This window comes from Bubalus kerabau, chromosome 1 (assembly GCF_029407905.1).
Source record: "Bubalus kerabau isolate K-KA32 ecotype Philippines breed swamp buffalo chromosome 1, PCC_UOA_SB_1v2, whole genome shotgun sequence".
Classification (NCBI taxonomy): domain Eukaryota; kingdom Metazoa; phylum Chordata; class Mammalia; order Artiodactyla; family Bovidae; genus Bubalus; species Bubalus kerabau.
Genome location: NC_073624.1, coordinates 251,582,676 through 251,602,531, shown reverse-complemented (window position 1 = coordinate 251,602,531; position 19,856 = coordinate 251,582,676). Strand labels below are relative to the sequence as shown.

Genomic DNA, 19,856 nt, shown 5'->3' with positions numbered 1-19,856 from the left:
AGCAAGGTGCAAAATTCAGTCAGGTTAACAGAGGTAGATCAGGAGGACCAGTTTCAGATCTCAGAGAGAAAAAGTGTAGCACTGAGGTTTGGCGTCACTGGCTGACCAGGTTCCCTGGTAAAGAGGAAAAGGCCCTAAATGGTCTCTGCAATACACTAGGCTGAAGCTGGTATTAGCTCCACCTCCACCCAATGTAATGCACATGTTAATCCTTAAATACTCAGCCTCAAGGGTCCTAACATAGCTTTTACACACTTTCCAGAACCAAAATATTGAAAAGTTTCCTCCTGGTATTCCTACAGCAAGGTGAGGGCAGACAAATCGATGACTGTTCTTCTGGATGTTCCTTACTTATAATTTCTTATGACCAAGTAATTCCAAAGTAGTAATATAATCTTTTAATCTTCTGAGGTTTCTGGTGCCTTCTTCTTTTGAGGATAAAAATGTATACTAAAACTTTCATTGTACATTAAAGTAAAAAACTAAAAGGAAGGGGAACTATCAATTTAAGAAAGCACAGTGAATAGTAGCTAGACAGGAATCTATATTCTTTGAATAATATAAATCATAAAACCTCAGTATTAAACCCTTCGACCTACTGAGATGCTTGGAAAGATTATGATGGAAGAAAAATGGCTGTATTACACCCAAGTTAGGAAGTCAGTATATTTCCATTCTTAAAAACCATGATCCCAATGCACCAAGACCTTCCTCCCTAGTAATAACTGATCAAAAGAGAGACATTTCACTGCTTACTTGTACTGCAGTCAGTGAAAGATCAGAACTTATAAGAACTTGCCAACAAAATACTCCAGACAAGTGCAAAATCTATGAAGTATAAGGAGTATATATGCCCCACACTATAAAGGAAAGAAAATCTTACAGCTTTTTCTAAGGCATCAATCAAATAAGAACGAAGTGGCACAGAGAGGAGTTTGCTTTATGAAGTGCTAGCTTCCTTCAAGGTCATTCATGGCGGTGATGCAAAGATGTCTGCAGTACTGTGCTTTCAGTCTCAGCTAGAGAACCGCCTAAGGTCCTTACTTAATGAGTTTACTAGCTGAGTTTCATCTTAATAGAAGCAATTGAGTTCTAAAAAAAAATTTTTTTTTTAATCTCAGCTCAATGCAGTATCTTTCACAGCTATAAAAAAAAAAAAAAACAATACACTTATTTTAAAGTAATGAATACTGAGTTAAAATAAATGTGACATCCAAAGAGTCACTTAGTATTATTATTACAAACACCAATTTTCTCATTTACTCATCATTCTGTTTAAAAATCTAAAATATATATTTACCTTTTAACAATGAACCTCATATTTGTTGCTCTCCTTTATCCTTAATGATCCCTTTCATTTACTAAATCTTAAATCAGTGAAAGACAATCCAGCTTATAAAGGCTATAAAAAGCCTAAATCAATGAATTGTGAAGCAATATTAAAATTAGGCAGCAGATAAATGTGAAAATGTAGACTTAGCATATAATTTTTTTAACTGTCAGAATTAACCAAATTTAAAAGGAAAGAGGACCACAGATTACTCTTCATGTTATTCTATTACTATACTACCAAGGAAGTCCAATTTGCTCTGTTAGTCTATCAGTGTTTTTTACTTGATTATCTTGTCTGCCCTTTAAGTGTAAAATTCATCACTGATGACCACCCACATATTTAGTAAGCCCTCTGGTTATATTAATACTTAAGTAATCCATGTTAAACTAGTTTCTCTGATATTATTATAATCAGAGGTCCTCAAAAGGATCATCACATTTTGCCCTTTCTCTAAGATCTTCTAGTCACACTCACAGGACAGGAACTATTCGGCCAAGAAAATCAAAGTTAAATTCCAGAAAGGTTCCCAAGGAGGGCTTATGCATCCTCTTACAACACTTCAGGGTTGTGGAAGGAGACAAGAAACTCTGGTTCTCTTTACATATGTCCACAAAAATGATCCAAATAATGCTATTTAAAAGAATTTTACAATTTAAAAGTACCATAAAAAATGTTTAGTACAAATAATAATATGCAATACTAGTAATGGGGAAAACATACAAAAGCTAACAGACCATAAAATGCCAGAAAAAATATTTTCTTTTCTAAACTCTCCTGAGACATATGTCACTGCTTCTGAGAAGTTTTATTCCTTTTGGTACCCTTTTACATAGTGCCTAACACTTAGTAGATACTCTAAAATATCTGCTGAATGAAGCGGTGAGTTAAAAAAAAAAATGAAATTAAGAAAAATATAGGCATTAATTTACTGAGGTTAGTGTAACATAATTTAGTATGTAGAAATAATTACTTAAAGTATACTTAGAGTATAACCAAAATTATTTAAAGTATTCCTTAAAGTTTAGCATATATGTACAATGTTCAAAGGCATTTTTATTTTGAAAAAAAAATTTCAATGAAAAATCTGTAATTTGTTTGCTCCAAGGTTACTTATAGTACTACTATGCCATAAACTATACAATAATAGAGAAATGTTTGTAACTAAATATTGTTTATTAAAATAACTAAAAAATTAACTAAATTTAATATATGATATAGTACAAAACCTTCAAAATGCAAATAAGTACAAACTAAATAATTCCTCTTAATAAACTCAGCCATTCAAAAAACATCCTGCTGTTTAACATGGGTGTTGGATGTCCATTCAAAATATCCTTTAATTTTTTTCACCTACATGTTTCCAGGCACTAAAAAACCCCTAATCTAACCTATGTCCTCTTATGCAAGCTCTTTATATCTTGCCCTCATGGTATTTTCCAACTGTCTGCCTTACACAAAGAGTCCTTGCTGGCATTGGCTTGTTGCTAGTCAGTATTTAGCTCTCTCTTTCTGTAGCTAAGAGAGAGCAACCATCTGCTTCCCACAGCTTTTCATTCCTATGATAGCTTTCTGCTTTTTCCTCTTCCAACTCAGAAACAGAAAGTAAGAGATAAAACAAAGCATTTTAGGTCCACAAGAAGCAGTAGAATACCCAGGAGAGTTTCCTCCCAATCAGAAAAATGCTTCCTTAGCAACCAAGTTACTAAGGCCAATTAACCACCCTTCTCTATCAATATTCAATTTACATTGAAACCCTTTTTGGTTAAGCTTTTCAGTTTTACAGTGAGCTTTCTGGCAGAGAAAAAAGTACTTCTGTCTTAAAGGAGCCAGGACTTTTCTCCTGAATGGAAGTGTGATTTGAACTTTAAGTGCGAGGTGATTTCCTAACATGATGTAAGGGACTGTAAACATAGAAATGGCACAGAAATTAAGTGCAATCAACCAGCACAGGCCTAAAATGAGAGTGCAACATTTCAGAGCAACCAGAGACTGAAAACCCTGGAGAATAAGAAATATGGAAAAGATGCTTTGTAGCTGTCAAGGCCTTATTCTTGCCTTGTCTGATTTATGTCCTTTCCTCACAACCAACAAAGCCCAGGTTACCACTAAATAATCACAACATCAGTAAAATTCTAGAAAAAAGATGATATAAGAGAGTAGTACAGACAGTATCAAAACCAAGGAGTTTTCTTTCAGACAAGAAAAACATTGAAAACTAGTGAGGAAACAGCATTTCAAAGTTATGAACTAACTTAGAAGTAATTAAAACACCTTTAAAGTAAAGAAGGTGCTTTTATAAAAACATACACATGGATTGAAGGCTGGAGGAGAAGGGGACGACAGACGATGACATGGTTAGATAGTATCACTGACTCGATGGACATGAGTTTCAGCGAGCTCCGGGAGCTGGTGATAGATAAGGAAGCCTGGCATGCTGCAGTCCATGGGGTTGCAGAATTGGAGACAACTAAGCGACTGAACTGACACATGTACAATGAAAATTCTCCCAAGAGTATAAGCCATGAGACAAAGGCTACAATTTTCTCACAATTAAATTATTATACTGTATTTCAGTTAAGGTAAAGAACATGACAGAAATTTTATGCAATAGGTAATTACTTATCTTTTATGTTCATTTTCCAGGTCTTACTGAAGCAAACTCCTTTGCTGAATAATTTTAAAGTTTCTTTAAATCCTATATATAATGCAAAGTGAAACGATTTGTATATACAATTTATAACAGGCACTATAAATAATTCTTTAGCAGTTTGGTAGCAGCTCTCCAATATCAACATGCAATACCACGATCAATTCAGTTCGGTCGCTCAGTTGTGTCTGACTCTTTGCGACCCCATGGACTGCAGCAAGCCAGGCTTCCCTGTTCATCACCAGCTACCGGAGCGTGCTCACACTCATGTCCATCAAGTCGGTGATGTAATCCAACCATCTCATCTGCTGTCGACCCCTTTTCCTCCTGCCTTCACTCTTTCTCAGCATCAGGGTCTTTTCCAACGAGTCAGCTCTTCGCATCAGATGGCCAAAGTATTGGAGTTTCAGCCTCAGCATCAGTCCTTCCAATGAATATTCAGGACTGATTTTCTTTAGGATTGACTGGCTTGATCTCTTTGCAGTCCAATGGTCTCTCAGGAGTCTTCTTCAACACCACAGTTCAAAAGCATCAATTCTTTGGTGCTCAGCTTTCTTTATGGTCCAACTCTCACATCCATACATGACTGGAAAAACCATAGCTTTGACTAGACAGACCTTTGTCAGTCAAGTAATGTCTCTGCTTTTTAATATGGTGTCTAAGTTTGTCAATAGTTTTTCTTCCAAGGAGCAAGTGTCTTTTAATTTCATGGCTGCAGTCACCATCATCAGTGATTTTGAAGCCCAAGAAAATAAAGTCTGTCACTGTTTCCACTATTTCGCCATCTATTTGCCATGAAGTGATGGGACCGGATGATCTTCGGTTTTTGAATGTTGAGTTTTGAATACCACTATATCTCGAAACAATCCTTGCTATTAAATCATAATACAGAATTTCAGAACTTTTTTTGTTTTCTAGTGTTGTCACTTAACCTTCACAGGACTCTCTTCTATCCTACTTTCTCATAGATTTATTCTCAAACAGTGACACTGCCTTAAGGATGCTCTGATAAAAATTCACATTAGTTAGTCTTTGGTTCCATTATCCTACGTGATCCTCACAACCACCCTGTGAGGCAGGGATTTACCATGCTCTTTCCCAGGTGAGGTGTTTGATGTTGAAAAAGAGTGGGGAAAGTAATGTAAACTTTATGAATTGCCTACCACTTTTTCAGCCATGATCAGATGCCTTCTTCCATGACAGCAGTTAATAGATGGACCCCAATTCCCCACTTCCTGACTCCCTCAAATATTTGGAATCCATGTTTACAGATAAGGGATTTGAGGCTCACAGAGGTTTAGTCACATGTTCAAAGTACACAGTTAAAATAAGTAAAATCAGGTATTTAAAACCAAATTTGCCCAACTCCAAAGCTGTTGTTCTTTCAACCATGCCACACCACCTACTACCCAAAGCCCACGGCAGCAACATTATAGTTCTCTCTGAATCCCTTCCACTGACGTTAGCAATCATCAAGGATTTAAGTAATATTTTCTAAACGTGAGTCATGTGCTCTTAGGAGATTCCAAAATCAACTGGTGGACTTCAGCCAGCATTTTTTAAAAAATAAAATAGAGCAAAATAGATTAATAGAGTAGGTAGATTAAAAAGAATAAGAATTATTTCTTGTGAACCCTGGCTTCAGATATGTGTGTGTAGTGTGTACTGGGTCCTGATGTAAAATATATTTCTTATTGTGAGTCTATATCAAAAGTCTGAAAGCCACTGGTCTCAGAGGATGATCTCACACAGACCTGGAGCATGGGAAGACTTATCAAGGGATGGGAAACTACAGAATGCTCAGCTCTATTCACTTAAAATTAACATCAGGAAACACAGACAGGAAGCCCCTTCTCAGACAAGGAAGAAAAAGGATTACCTAGAATCAGCATAGGAGGAGGATGCTGATTGTATAATTACATACCTCCTTCACAACAGCTCCAGTCCATCAAGCAGATAGTATAGTTTATTTTTTACAGCACTAATTATGTAATTATCCATAACATTAAATCAGTTCCACCTGATTCAGTCTATCAGAGGTTTCCTGAAACATTCATTTGTTTATTATTTTTAAAAAGAACACTAAACTACCAATCATCTTGTATGTAAAACCAGTGTGGAGGCTGGCAAACTTTTCCTGAAAAAGATCTGTCAAATATGCCACTCTTGGCCCTTTGGGATAAATGGCAATTGAAATTTCATCTTAATATACTGTGTTGCTTCTACAAGCAACAGATTTCAGACCTGGTTATTTCCACTTATTTTAAGGTAAAGTTATTTTTCACCCGTAGGCACATAAATATAGAGATAAACTTTAACAAATATTCCTGGCCACTTCATTTAGTAAGTACCATTTGATAAACAGACAAAAATTGATAATGACAAAATATTTATTTTAACATTGCTAACTTTTAATAGTACACTGGAGAGAGGGGAAATTTTGGGTAATTCCATCCAGAAAAATCAAGATATAGGCTCTATTAGTGTCTGACAGTTATATGCTAGGCACAGTGGAATCAAAGTGATCTAACCGGGACAATGCTTAGAGTCTAGTAGCAAGGTTCAGAATCACTATTCCAATTTGAAAATGTTTTGTCTCTCTGTAAAAATAATTCATCCACATTTTTAATAAAGCCTCTTTAACACTGAGCATTTCAGGTCCTAGCTGAAAAAATATTGGCACCTACATGGGTCCAATTAAATAAGTAGCAATATACATATACAATTGCCCCTACTTCTGGGCAATAATTCTGTAGTAAAACCACATTCTATATAATAGTCTTTATCTAACAGTTTAAAAAATCCTGCCAAGTAGCTAATTTCATTCAAGCTAAAAAAAAAAGAAAAATCAACAGTCTTTCAAACATCCAAAGATTGCCGTCTTCCATGGTATTTCACATTTCCATTTCAACATTCAATTTCTTTAGACTGCTTTTGAGTCCTGCAAAGACTATTATTCTTATGGGTATTTCTTTCACTCCAGAAAATATTTTTTAAATTAACCTTTTCAATTTAACTGAGGAGGACTTTCCTGGCAGCCTAGTGGTTAAGCCTGTGTGCTTCCACTGCAGATGCACAGGTTTGATCCCTGGTCAGGGAACCAAGATCTCACATGTCTTGCAGTGCAGTCAAAAATAATTGAACAAAAACAAACAAACAATTTAACTAAGGAATAAAAGGAATTTTAAATATAATTGATTAAAAAAACTTTGAAAGCTCAAATATTTTAGATTCTATTTAATCTTTTGTGAGAGCAAATCCCATTATAGTATATTCCAATGGATCCCTCTCCACACATGGAGTTTCCACAGATTTCCAAAAAAAAAAGAAAAAAAGGAGGAATAAGAAATACTAAATAGTGGTTTCACCTTCATTTACTTTAGATTTGGTTATAAAATCAAGATATCCTCATAAAGCTTGAAACCTCCAATTAATCTATTAGGTTTCTTTTTTAAACCTATATCATGGAGAGCAACTCAAACTCATTTTTTTGTAAATGGGAGAAATAATTAGAGCAATTAAAATAATACACTAAGTGTTCTTCCTCAGAAATAACTGGTTCCTTTTAGACCTTTACAACTGGACAGAAGCATTTCACGTGGAAAATCGGATTTTCATACAGAAAATATCAGCTCGGTATTCTCTCAAGTACACATCTGCTGCTAGAAATGATCATACTTTTGACTTAAAAAAAACACTTCAATATTAGAACTATACATCAAGAAAGCTTTGTGATATAACTCACTGCTGAGTTAAAATACAGTGGGTATGGCAGGTGCCTTAGCCTCAGCAAAGGCTTTTCTACTGGCTTGAAAAATAGAAAGAGAATTAGTTACCTATCTGGATTGATTCAACTTGATTTCTCTCAAGAAACAAATTCTCTCTTTGCTCTGCCACAGCAAATAGAGCACAGAGAATTTCAAAGGTAGGAGTAAACTTAAGAAGCCTTTTAGGTTATATGTTCTCACTAAACCTAATATTTTCTCCGAATTTTGAAAAATGATATTACTCAGGTACCAAGAGCCTAGAGAAGAAAGATTTGAGAGAGTATGGGGCATGTTTCTGCTTCCATATAATACTTCTTGGTTTCACAGCTGAACACTAAGGTCTTTTAAGACCGCTGCCCCCACCAAGATTTTATTAGGTAGTTCAAATAGTTTTAGTGCTACATCTCTGTATGTGATTTCTGATGAGTTCTAAGAATAAGTAAACACACATTTCTGTCAAAGCATAGTTAAAGAAATGTAGTTTGTATAATAAATACTATATCTAGTGTAATAGTCCACAGTTTTATTAGAACTGAAAATCCTAATCAGACCTGACTGATTTTCAGAATATCCTATACTCTTCTCTCAAACACACCACTCCGTGGCATATATTTACACTCTAAGTTAAATAAAATTTACTTTGCCTTTGAACATTTTCATAATATACCACAAGAAAAACACAAAATGGTATTATGGGATTGAGGTTTGCTGTATTAATAGTTATTTACTTTAAAAATCCACTTATCTATCAACATTAGATTCATTAAATCAATAAATCAATACTGACTATTACAGGTACTTTCATTTGTATCTACACATATTAAGTATAATAGACTTTCTGATATGTTAGTTAGCATTGGTTTAATAGTTACATTTTCAGATACTAGAGGTAAACATGCTTATTACTCATCATTTACATTTATCAATATGTCTATACTTCTGTCTAAAAATAGCAGTTGCTTTACAGAGAAATTGTTAACACTGAGAACTGTAGCTTGTCATTTATTCCATTATATGTATAAAAAACCCATAATACTCTGACATATGAGTCTATTTCAGACATACAAAATAGAACTCATCCTAGAAGCCACTTAATAAAATCCTTAGGGCAAATGAGTATATTTGAAGACCTGGTTACATCAGAAGATCATCATTCTCTGAATATGTTCTTTTGGTAATTGAGATCATTTCCTGTTACTGATTCTCAGCTTTATGCTTCAGGGAATTTGTGATAAGCTGTTTTTTTGTTCAGGGTTTTCTATAATATTCTACCTGCCCTGGACTAGGGAAAGTCCAAGTTACTGGACTACAAGGCCCTAGGACAGAAAATCCCTTTTCCAGTAGTATACTATTGCTATTCTTATGACTCTATCATTTTCATAGTTTTTAAAAATGTAATCTAAAGGTGTAACCTCAGGCTTTAAAGTAATGAAGATGGTAAATGAATAAATAAAATATGCTCAATACCCATCTCTGATACCTCTTCAAAAGGAAGAAATGAAACTTCACACAGAAGAATCCATACTTCAATAATATAAAAAAATAATCACTGACCAACCTAAAATAAATATTTATGGGTGGCAGGAAAAGAAGGGGACAACAGAGGATGAGATGGCTGGATGGCATCACTGACTCGATGGACATGAGTCTGAGTGAACTCCGGGAGTTGGTGATGGACAGGGAGGCCTGGCGTGCTGCGATTCATGGGGTGGCAAAGAATCAGACACAACTGAGCGACTGAACTGAACTGAAATTGAATTAATTGAAGGGCAAAATCTGGGCTATCTCTATTCGATGAAAATGATTCAGAATTCCATATATGAAGATGGTAGAGATAAAAAGAAAATGCAAACCAATGTTAGACAAAAGCTATTTCTACAGGAAGAAATTTCAGGCACTTCCCTCTTCTAAACATTCATTAATAATTTTTACTACTGGTCATTAAAAATCAATATCCATGTTGAATATTCATCTCATTGTTTCCTTTTAGAGTGGTTTAATGTTAAACATGATTTAAAAAAAAAACTTATACCTTGTTTCTCTAGAATCATAATTGTAGCTAGAATTGTAGCACTGTAGCTAGAATTCTCTAGAATTGCAGCCATTGTAGTCTATATTGGCCAATGAGTTAATTTGCTGTTGTTGCGCTGTGCTCAGTCGTGTCTGACTCTTGGCAGCCCAGTGGACTGTAGTCTGTTGGGCTCCTGTGTCCATGGAATTTTCTAGGCAAGAATATTGGATCAGGTTCCCATTTCCTACTCCAGGGGATCTTCTGGACCTAGGAATCGAACCTGCATCTTTTGTGTCTTTTGCACAGCCAGGTGGATTCTTTAGCACTGGGAGTTAATTTAGAACCTTACAAAATAATTTTAAAGTTTAGTAGTTATTTTGCAATAATATTCACATGAGGTTTAAAGGTTAACAGTGACTAATTTTCCTCAAAAAAATTGTCTAACTTGAGTATAGAGCCTTTGCTACCACTTTCATTCTCAAACTATTATTTTATTTTTATAAATAAAGCAATGAATCTCTCTTGGTCACTGGTAATGAAAAGAGAACATCTTGTTTGTTACTTCACAAACTCAGAAATGTCACAAGCAAATCACAGTAACTACTCTCAACAATAAATGTCTTATCTAATGAATAATCATATAAGAACTCTTGTCCCCAAAACCAACACTAAGAAACCCCAATGTATTTAGTAGATTTCTGAATATCATCTCACTCTTTTAAGTATCATTTTAAATTATATTTTAAAAATTCAAAAAAGACATAGATTATGATTTTAACAAATTACTTCACTCACATATTCCATTATATTTCTTTGATTTTTAAATTCCTGTTTATTGGCTATAAACTCACGGGCATAAAAATCATGAATCCAGCTACCCCTCTATAGTCAAGACTACCAGTTCTGATTGGAACAAAGAAGTGATCTGATTTCCCACTTCATACATGGCCAGTTTTTTTTAGATCTTTTTTAAAGTAACTATTAGTAGAGGCATTCTTTCAAATATCTTTAAATAGGAAATGTGATGTACAGATATGCTGTGCTAAGTCACTTCAGTCATGTCCAACACTTTTGTGACCCTATGGATGGTAGCCCACCAGCGTCCTCTGTCCATGGGATTCTCCAGACAAGAATACTGGAGTGGGTTGCATGCCCTCCTCCAGGGGATCTTCCTGACCCAGAGATCAAACCCAGGTCTCTTTCGTCTCCTGCATTCACAGGCGGGTTTTTTACCACTAGCACCACCTGGGAAGCCCAGTTATGGATGGCGCTCTAAATTCTAAAGAGAATTCCAAAGTCCCCTGGCTCAGTCTTCTATATAACGGGGGACCCCTTTCTATAATATTAGAGGCTAGGTTATAAACTGGTGGCCTAAGAACCATTTGCAGCCCATAAACATAGTCTATTTAGTCTGCACAGATTTTTTTTTTTTTTTTTTTTACTTAAATCAACACATAAATCCAAATCTTGCCTTCTCTTGAAAATCCACCTGGAGAAGCATTTCTACTGCCCCTTTGAATGAACCATTCCCTCTCCACTTCTCCACAGGTCCCACCAACTCCCATTAGCCCATTTCATTCATCACCATCCTGGTGCTTTAAACATCTAAACATTTCTGTCAGTGACCACTGTCTTGGAGAAAAGGTTATCCACTCTGTGGGTAACATCTCCAAGAAAGGGAAGGGAACTCACAGCTTTGCAAGATGACCAATTTCCCTGTGAGCAATCTAAACAGTAGAGAGACCTGTCTTGAATAATTTCCAGTTACTCTGTCTCCTCAGAAGCAACGTGAGTCTACTCTCTCTTCCACAGGAAAGCTTTCTAGATATCTTAAGACAATTAACCTTCCTAGGTCTTTAGTTCTAATTTAACATCCCCAGAACTCCCAATAGTCCTCATAATAATATATTTTCAAGCCTACCCATGGCCCCCAGCATGCTTCTTTGAATGGATAAACCCCATTTATGATGAATTTTCAACTATTATTTATGAATCCGTTCATCATGTACTCTATCAATGTTGTTCTGCACATACAATAAGGTAATATTTCCTTGTTCTATAGCAATGATTTTCAAACTATCTGATCTCAACATCCCTTTACACTTTTAAAATTCATTGAAGATTCCAATGAACTTTTTGTTTAAGAGAGTTATGTGCATGATATTTATTGTATTAGAAATTAAAATTGAAATTAAAAAAATATTAGTTCACTTTAAAAATACATGGTAATATAATAGCAAATTTCTATGAATGATAATATAACAGCAAGTTTCTATGAAAAAATAAATGTTTTCCAAAACAACATAAATTAGTAAGAAAAGCAGTATACATTTTGAAAATATTTTTAGTGTCTAACTTAATTAAAGATAGCTGGATTTTTATAACTGTTTCTGCATTCACTCTGTTGCAAAATCACACATAGGTAGCCTCTGGGAAACTAGGGGAGAATGAAAGTACAAAATGTAAATAATATCTTAACATTATTACATATACTTGACCTTGTGGACCCCTTGAAAGGGTCTCTGGGACCCTCCAGGGGACCCCAGACAATATTTGGGATCCAATCATGTTTTCATTAATATGTCTTAGGTTCCAGTCAGTTTCTCTAGCATCCATGGCATTTTTTTCACTTACCTTGAGCTTGTGGTTAACTAAAATCCTTAGTCCTTTCTCAAACAAACTGCTGTCATGTCAATGCAGGCCTTATACATATACTTCCTCACAGATGCCATTTTGTTGCTTTTAGGTTACTCTTTGGTAGTAGACACTGTTGCTGCCCTGCCCAGGTCCCCTTAAGGTCAGTGTACCCATTCGCACCCAGCTGTTGTAATTGTTGGCTGACAACACACAGCAGCCCTCTTCCCTGAAGAATTTCTCAGTAATACTGGAGCCATCTTGCTTGGAAGCTATGTCTTCCTCTACATCAGGCAATGTCAGACTGACAGATCAATAAATGTTACAGAGTACAAAAGGCCAGCCTCAAGGACACAAGGTAAGACTAATTTTGGGTATCTATGCTCCAGAGTTCTAAGGAGATCAGACTAAAGCTCATCTCGAGTGAAACCACAATCTCTCTTAGCTTTTATCCCTTGTTCTTTCCTGCTTCCATCACTCCCTTTCTCCTAAGAACATATCCTTAATAAGTCACTTCAACAGGAATCTCCATCTCAGGCTCAACCTAAGACATTTTTCATTTCATCAAGATTATTACAATATCAACTCTACCATACATTATATTAACTAACCATCTCAGCTGTACATCTAAAATATGCTAAGAGTTCCATTATAAAGTACTGCAGTGATTCTTAGAGTGTGGTGGTCCCTGTACCACCAGCATCAGCATAACCCGGGAACTTATTAGAACTGAAAATTCTCAGGCTCCAATCCAAACCTACTGAATCACAAAGTCCATCACAGAGATGTGCCACAAGCAACTAATCCACTACTGCTACTGCTGCTAAGTTGCTTCAGTCGTGTCCGACTCTGTGCGATCCTGTAGACGGCAGCCCACCAGGCTCCCCCGTCCCTGGGATTCTCCAGGCAAGAACAAAGGAGCAGGTTGCTCTTTCCTTCTCCAATGCATGGAAGTGAAAAGTGAAAGTGAAGTCGCTCAGTTGTGCCCGACTCTTAGTGACCCCATGGACTGCAGCCCACCAAGCTCCTCCGTCCATGGGATTTTCCAGGCAAGAATACTGGAGTGGGGTGCCACTACTGTTGGATATTTTAATTGTTTCTACTTTTTCCTATTATAAATAATGGTAAAAAGAATATCAGTTCAGTTCAGTTCAGTTGCTCAGTCCTGTCCGACTCGTGGCACCCCATGAATCGCAGCACGCCAGGCCTCCCTGTCCATCACCAACTCCTGAAGTTCATCCAGACTCACATCCATCGAGTCAGTGATGCCATCCAGCCATCTCATCCTCTGTCATCCCCTTCTCCTCTTGCCCCCAATCCCTCCCAGCATCAGAGTCTTTTCCAATGAGTCAACTCTTCGCATGAGGTGGCCAAAGTACCGGAGTTTCACCTTTAGCATCATTTCTTCCAAAGAAATCCCAGGGCTGATCTCCTTCAGAATGGACTGGTTGGATCTCCTTGCAGCCCAAGGGACTCTCAAGCGTCTTCTCCAACACCACAGTTCAAAAGCATCAATTCTTCGGCACTCAGCTTTCGTCACAGTCCAACTCTCACATCCATACATGACCACAGGAAAAACCATAGCCTTGACTAGATGGACCTTTGTTGGCAAAGTAATGTCTCTGCTTTTGAATATGCTATCTAGGTTGGTCATAACTTTCCTTCCAAGGAGTAAGCGTCTTTTAGTTTCATGGCTGAAGTCACCATCTGCAGTGATTTTGGAGCCCAGAAAAATAAAGTCTGACACTGTTTCCACTGTTTCCCCATTTATTTCTCATGAAGTGATGGGATCGGATGCCATGATCTTCGTTTTCTGAATGTTGAGCTTTAAGCCAACTCTTTCACTCTCCACTTTCACTTTCATCAAGAGGCTTTTGAGTTCCTCTTCACTTTCTGCCATGAGGCTGGTGTCATCTGCATATCTGAGGTTATTGATATTTCTCCCAGCAATCTTGATTACAGCTTGTGCTTCTTCCTGCCCAGCGTTTTTCATGATGTACTCTGCATATAAGTTAAATAAGCAGGGTGACAATATACAGCCTTGACGAACTCCTTTTCCTATTTGGAACCAGTCTGTTGTTCCATGTCCAGTTCTAACTGTTACTTCCTGACCTGCATACAAATTTCTCAAGAGGCAGATCAGGTGGTCTGGTATTCCCATCTCTTTCAGAATTTTCCACAGTTGATTGTGATCCACACAGTCAAAGGCTTTGGCATAGTCAATAAAGCAGAAATAGATGTTTTTCTGGAACTCTCTTGCTTTTTCCATGATCCAGCGGATGTTGGCAATTTGGTCTCTGGTTCCTCTGCCTTTTTTAAAACCAGCTTGAACATCTGGAAGTTCACGGTTCACATATTGCTGAAGCCTGGCTTGGAGAATTTTGAGCATTACTTTACTAGCGTGTGAGATGAGTGCAATTGTGCGGTAGTTTGAGCATTCTTTGGCATTGCCTTTCTTTGGGATTGGAATGAACACTGACCAATGAATGAATATACTTCCATGTAAAACTTGAAAAAGTTTTAAATGTACACATGTAAAACTTTGTGTACATTTCTAATTATTTTCTGCAGTTTACTTTGATGTAAAAGCACTGCACCAAAAAGGAAGATAGATGAATAGAGGGAGAAATATATAATACAGCAAGCACAGCAAAATGTTAATGTTGGAATCCAAGCAAAGAATACAGGGATGTTCACTGCAAAATTCTTTTTACTTTTTCATATGTTTGAAATTTGTTGGGAAATGTTGAAAAAAATTATATTTTATGAAGCTAAATTCCTAGAATTGGAATAGATAATTCATAGTATGCGCACATCTTTAAACTTTGTGAAGTTAAAACATCAACCAGAAAGTGTCAGTTTCCTCACACTGTCAACACCACTTTTTAGGGCTTTTCAAATGTCTGCCAACTTGTTAGGGAAGAACTAGTAATTTATCTTTTAAATTATCATCTCCATGTACATTTTTGAACTTAATATATAATGAACTGAAAAGCTTCCTAACATGCTTGGCTTCATATATGATGTTCGTTATTGGAACCATGAAACAGTAATCAAAATTTGAACACCTACTCAAGATCCCCTGGAGGAGAAAAATGGCAACCCACTCCAGTACCCTTGCCTGAAAAATCTCATGGACAGAGGAGCCTGGCAGACTACAGTCCAGAGAGCTGCAAAGAGTCGGACACAACTGAGTGACTAAGCACTCAATATACTAAAAACATTACCCAAAAAAACCTTAAATCTATATACAAATCAGGGGCACTTACTTTATTACCAAACACAATATCCTCAAGAATAAATTGCAAAGTTATACAGGCAATGGGATTCCCTGCTGGTCCAGTGGCTAAAACTCTGAGCTCCCAATGCAGGGGGCTTGAGTTCAAACCCTGGTCAGGGAACTAGATCCCACATGTTGCAACTAAGAGCCGGTGCAACCAAATATAAAAATCCCTTGGAGTACTTTAAAAACAATAAATTTAATTTTAAAAATAAATAAAAAATAAATTATATAGGCAACAGTTACTTCCAGGCCAGCATAATACACAGACAGAAGGGGGTTAGGGCTTAACTGTCACCAAAAAAAGTCTCCTTTCCCATTTTACCAGGATATTTGGAATTTTAAGCATTATATTTCTTTCTTCATGTTGAAGCAATTAGATCCCCACTGATTCAATTTTAAAATTCAAGCACTTTACTTCAATATGGGTTCACATAATTATAGTTCATCCATAGGATGAAATGCAGTGGAGCCATTAAAAAATAACTAACTACAGATATCTACATCTACTGACATGGGAAGATCTCCATGCCATACCTGTTCATTGCAGAACACAAGTATGTATGTGTGTGTCTGACAGAAATATACGTTGTGTAAGGATACTTACCAAAATATTCATAGTGGTTACCTTCAGTTGAAGGATGTATGGGAGTTTTTATATATTTTTCTATTGTTTAATTTTACAATGGATGTACAAAAAATTTTATTAACAACATAAAGTACAATAAGTCTATTTTCATTTTGATAAAAAGAAAGTTGAAAATATCCCAGAAAACCATTATGCCATTATTAGTACCTTATTAAATTTTAATTTAGCAAGATTTTCAAGTCAAGGTTAAAGTCCCCTAAGGAATGAGACCCAGATCCAGCATATTTTAAAGGACACAGGAGAAGAATTAAAGGTAGACTAGGTAAAGAGATCTCCATCACACATTACTCAGCTGAGGTATAGGCCTGTATTATCCTGAGGGGATTTTACTGGAAAAAATCAATAAGCAACGGAAGGCATCTGTAGTTTTTAGATCTAAGAGAAACCAAAAGGGTGAAGCCTTGTGACAATCTGTACAGACCCAGAGTGAATCTTAACTTTACCACAGTTCTTGATTTCAATATTAGAGAAGAAAATACCTCTTAGAAATGATGTTCACTTCTCCCCTTACAACAGGTTCAGGATCTGATGGCAGTTAATTTTTTTAAATATATTTATCAGATTTAAACTTTTACTTTATACTTTACAAAGACTGAAAAGGAGAACATGATATGTTAGATCACTCACCTCCACAGGAAGAAATGTCTGTACATGGGCAGATGTTCCTTGATGTGACATTGCAGTTCCATTTTTAACTTGAAAATGTGTTTTGCACATGTAGCCATCAGAACAGTCCTGTGTTCCATCACCAAAGAATACATAAGAAAAGGCCAATTATTGTGAGAATTCATCATTCTAAGAACTACAGTGTCTCACAAGTTCCAAACCAAGCAATGAAAAACTAAGCATATTAAATGAGATGAGATAATATGGATAAATTCATCCAATTCATCCTGCACACAGTAAGTATTCAATAAATAGAAGTTTTAAGCCCCTACTTTTATCACCTATTAATGATGTTTCCTCTTCTCATAGGTTAAATACCTTTTCCCCCCAAGCACTTCAAAACATAGAATTCATAGAGCACATAGGTTGGCAGCTGTTTAAAAATATATCAACTTATAGAAATGTCTTGTCATATAATTAATATTGATATTCATTTCATAGAATATAGAGAAATAGAAATTTTAGGAGGACTTGCATCTTGAAGCTAGAAATGATCCACTGTTTCAATTTATTGCTCAAGGAAAGATCTCCATTAAGAGGTCCTGGAGAGGTAATCTTTCACCTCCTTCCAGAGCACTTCCAGGAACCCACATGTCACCCCCTTATACAACTACCACCTGCATTCTGGTATACAACACACTGTTCACTGAGAGACCTTAGTTCTATATTGCACTGAAGTGTGTCCATTGAACCTTAATTCACCAGTTCTAGTTATGCCTTCTGGAGTCTAAACTCGTTTTCAGAGCCATTCTTCAAAGAGTTGAAGATAATTTCCAAAATTCTCAAATGTTGGAAGGTATTCAAGCCCTTTACCAGTTGCATTTCTCTCCTGCTTCTTATGTAATGAATGCATACTAAGTCACTTCAGTAGTGTCCAACTCTTTGTGACCCTATGGATGGTAGCCAGCCAGGCTCCTATGACCATGGGATTCTCCAGGCAAGAATACTGGAGTGGGTTGCCATGCCCTCCTCCAGGAGATCTTTCCAACCCAGGGATCAAACCTGTGTCTCTTAAGTGTCCTACATTGGCAGCCAGGTCTTTACCATTAGTGTCAGTTCAGTTCAGTTCAGTCGCTCAGTCATGTCTGACTCTTTGCAACCCCATGGACTGCAGCACACTAGGCTTCACTGTCCATCACCGACTCCTGGAGCCTGCTCAAACTCATGTCCATCGAGTCAGTGATGCCATCCAACCATCTCATACTCTGTCATCCCCTTCTCCTCCTGCCTTCAATATTTCCCAGCATCAGGGTCTTTTCAAATGAGTCAGCTCTTCACATCAGGTGGCCAAACTATTGGAGTTTCAGCTTCAGCTTCAGTCCTTCCAATGAATATTCAGGACTGATCTCCTTTAGGACGGACTGGTTGGATCTCCTTGCAGTCCAAGGGACTCTCAACAGTCTTCTCCTACACCACAGTTCAAAAGCATCAATTTTTCAGCACTCAGCTTTCTTTATGGTCTAACTCTCACATCCATACATGACCACCGGAAAAACTATAGCTTTGACTAGATGGACCTTTGTTGGCAAAGTAATGTCTCTGCTTTTGAATATGCTGTCTAGGTTGGTCATAGATTTTCTTCCAAAGAGCAAGCCTCTTTTATTTATTCTTTTTTCTTTTTTTTTTTTTTTTTTTGGAGTAAATTTCAGACACCAGAATCACCTTGTCAATATGGATCCTGGGGATCGTGGATACACATTTATTTATTTAATGGCCATGTTGTGCTTTTTGTGGGATCTTAATTCCCCAACCAGGGAATTCACCTGGGCCCTCGGCACTGCGAGCATGGAGTCCTAACCACTGAACCACCAGGGAACTCCCTGGATGTATACCATGCATAGCTACCGCACCCAAGGGCAATGGCAGGAAACATTCCTCGCTGGATGTATTACTACGTCCTTGAGCAAGCCTCTTTTAATTTCATGGCTGCAGTCACCATCTGCAGTGATTTCGGAGCCCCAAAAAATAAAGTCTCTCACTGTTTCCATTATTTCCCCATCTATTCGCCATGAAGTGATGGGACTGAATGCCATGATCTTAGTTTTTTGAATTTTGAGTTTTAAGCCAACTTTTTCACTCTTCTCTTTCATTTTCATCAAGAGGCTCTTTAGTTCTTCTTCACTTTCTGCCATGAGGATAGTGTCATCTGCATGTGTAAGGTTATTGATATTTCTCCTGGCAATCTTGATTCCAGCTTGTGTTTCATCCAGCCAAGCATTTCTCATGATGTACACTACATATAAGTTAAATAAAGCAGGGTGACAGTATACAGCCTTGACATACTCCTTTCCCAATTTGGAACCAGTCTGTTGTTCCATGTCTGGTTCTAACTGTTGCTTATTGACCTGCATACAGATTTCTCAAGAGGCAGGTCAGGTGGTCTGGTATTCCCATCTTTTGAAGAATTTTCCACAGTTTGTTGTGATCCACACAATCAAAAGCTTTGGCATAGTCAATAAAGAAGCAGATGCTTTTCTGGGACTTTCTTGCTTTTTTGATGACCCAACGGATGTTGGCGATTTGATCTCTGTTTCCTCTGCCTTTTGTAAATCCAGCTTGAACATCCGGAAGTTCACGGTTCACGTACTGTTGAAGCCTGGTTTGGAGAATTTTGAACACTGCTTTGCTAGCGTGTAAGATGAGTGCAATTGTTTGTGCAGTAATTTGAACATTCTTTGGCATTGCCTTTCTTTGGGATTGAAATGAAAACTAATCTTTTCCAATAACACATACTATTATGATCACTAATAGTTGATGTTCATCTAATTGTGATCAGTTTCATTTTTTTTAAGGCAAAACTAGTTTGAACTTAATGAAGTCACGCATAAAAATTTAGTAACTCTCATGCACATACTCACGTATTAACGAA

General features: G+C 36.8%; 1 protein-coding gene across 4 annotated transcripts in view; it reads right to left on the bottom strand.

Moving 5' to 3' along the window:
* ATG10 (autophagy related 10) overlaps positions 1-19,856 on the bottom strand; it is a 259,329-nt gene that overhangs the window by 166,148 nt on the left and 73,325 nt on the right. For all 4 annotated transcript variants that reach the window (XM_055563110.1, XM_055563119.1, XM_055563126.1 and 1 more), the window contains exon 3: positions 16,949-17,056. In XM_055563110.1, coding sequence (XP_055419085.1) covers positions 16,949-17,056 — 108 coding nt within the window. The remainder of the gene's footprint in view (positions 1-16,948; positions 17,057-19,856) is intronic.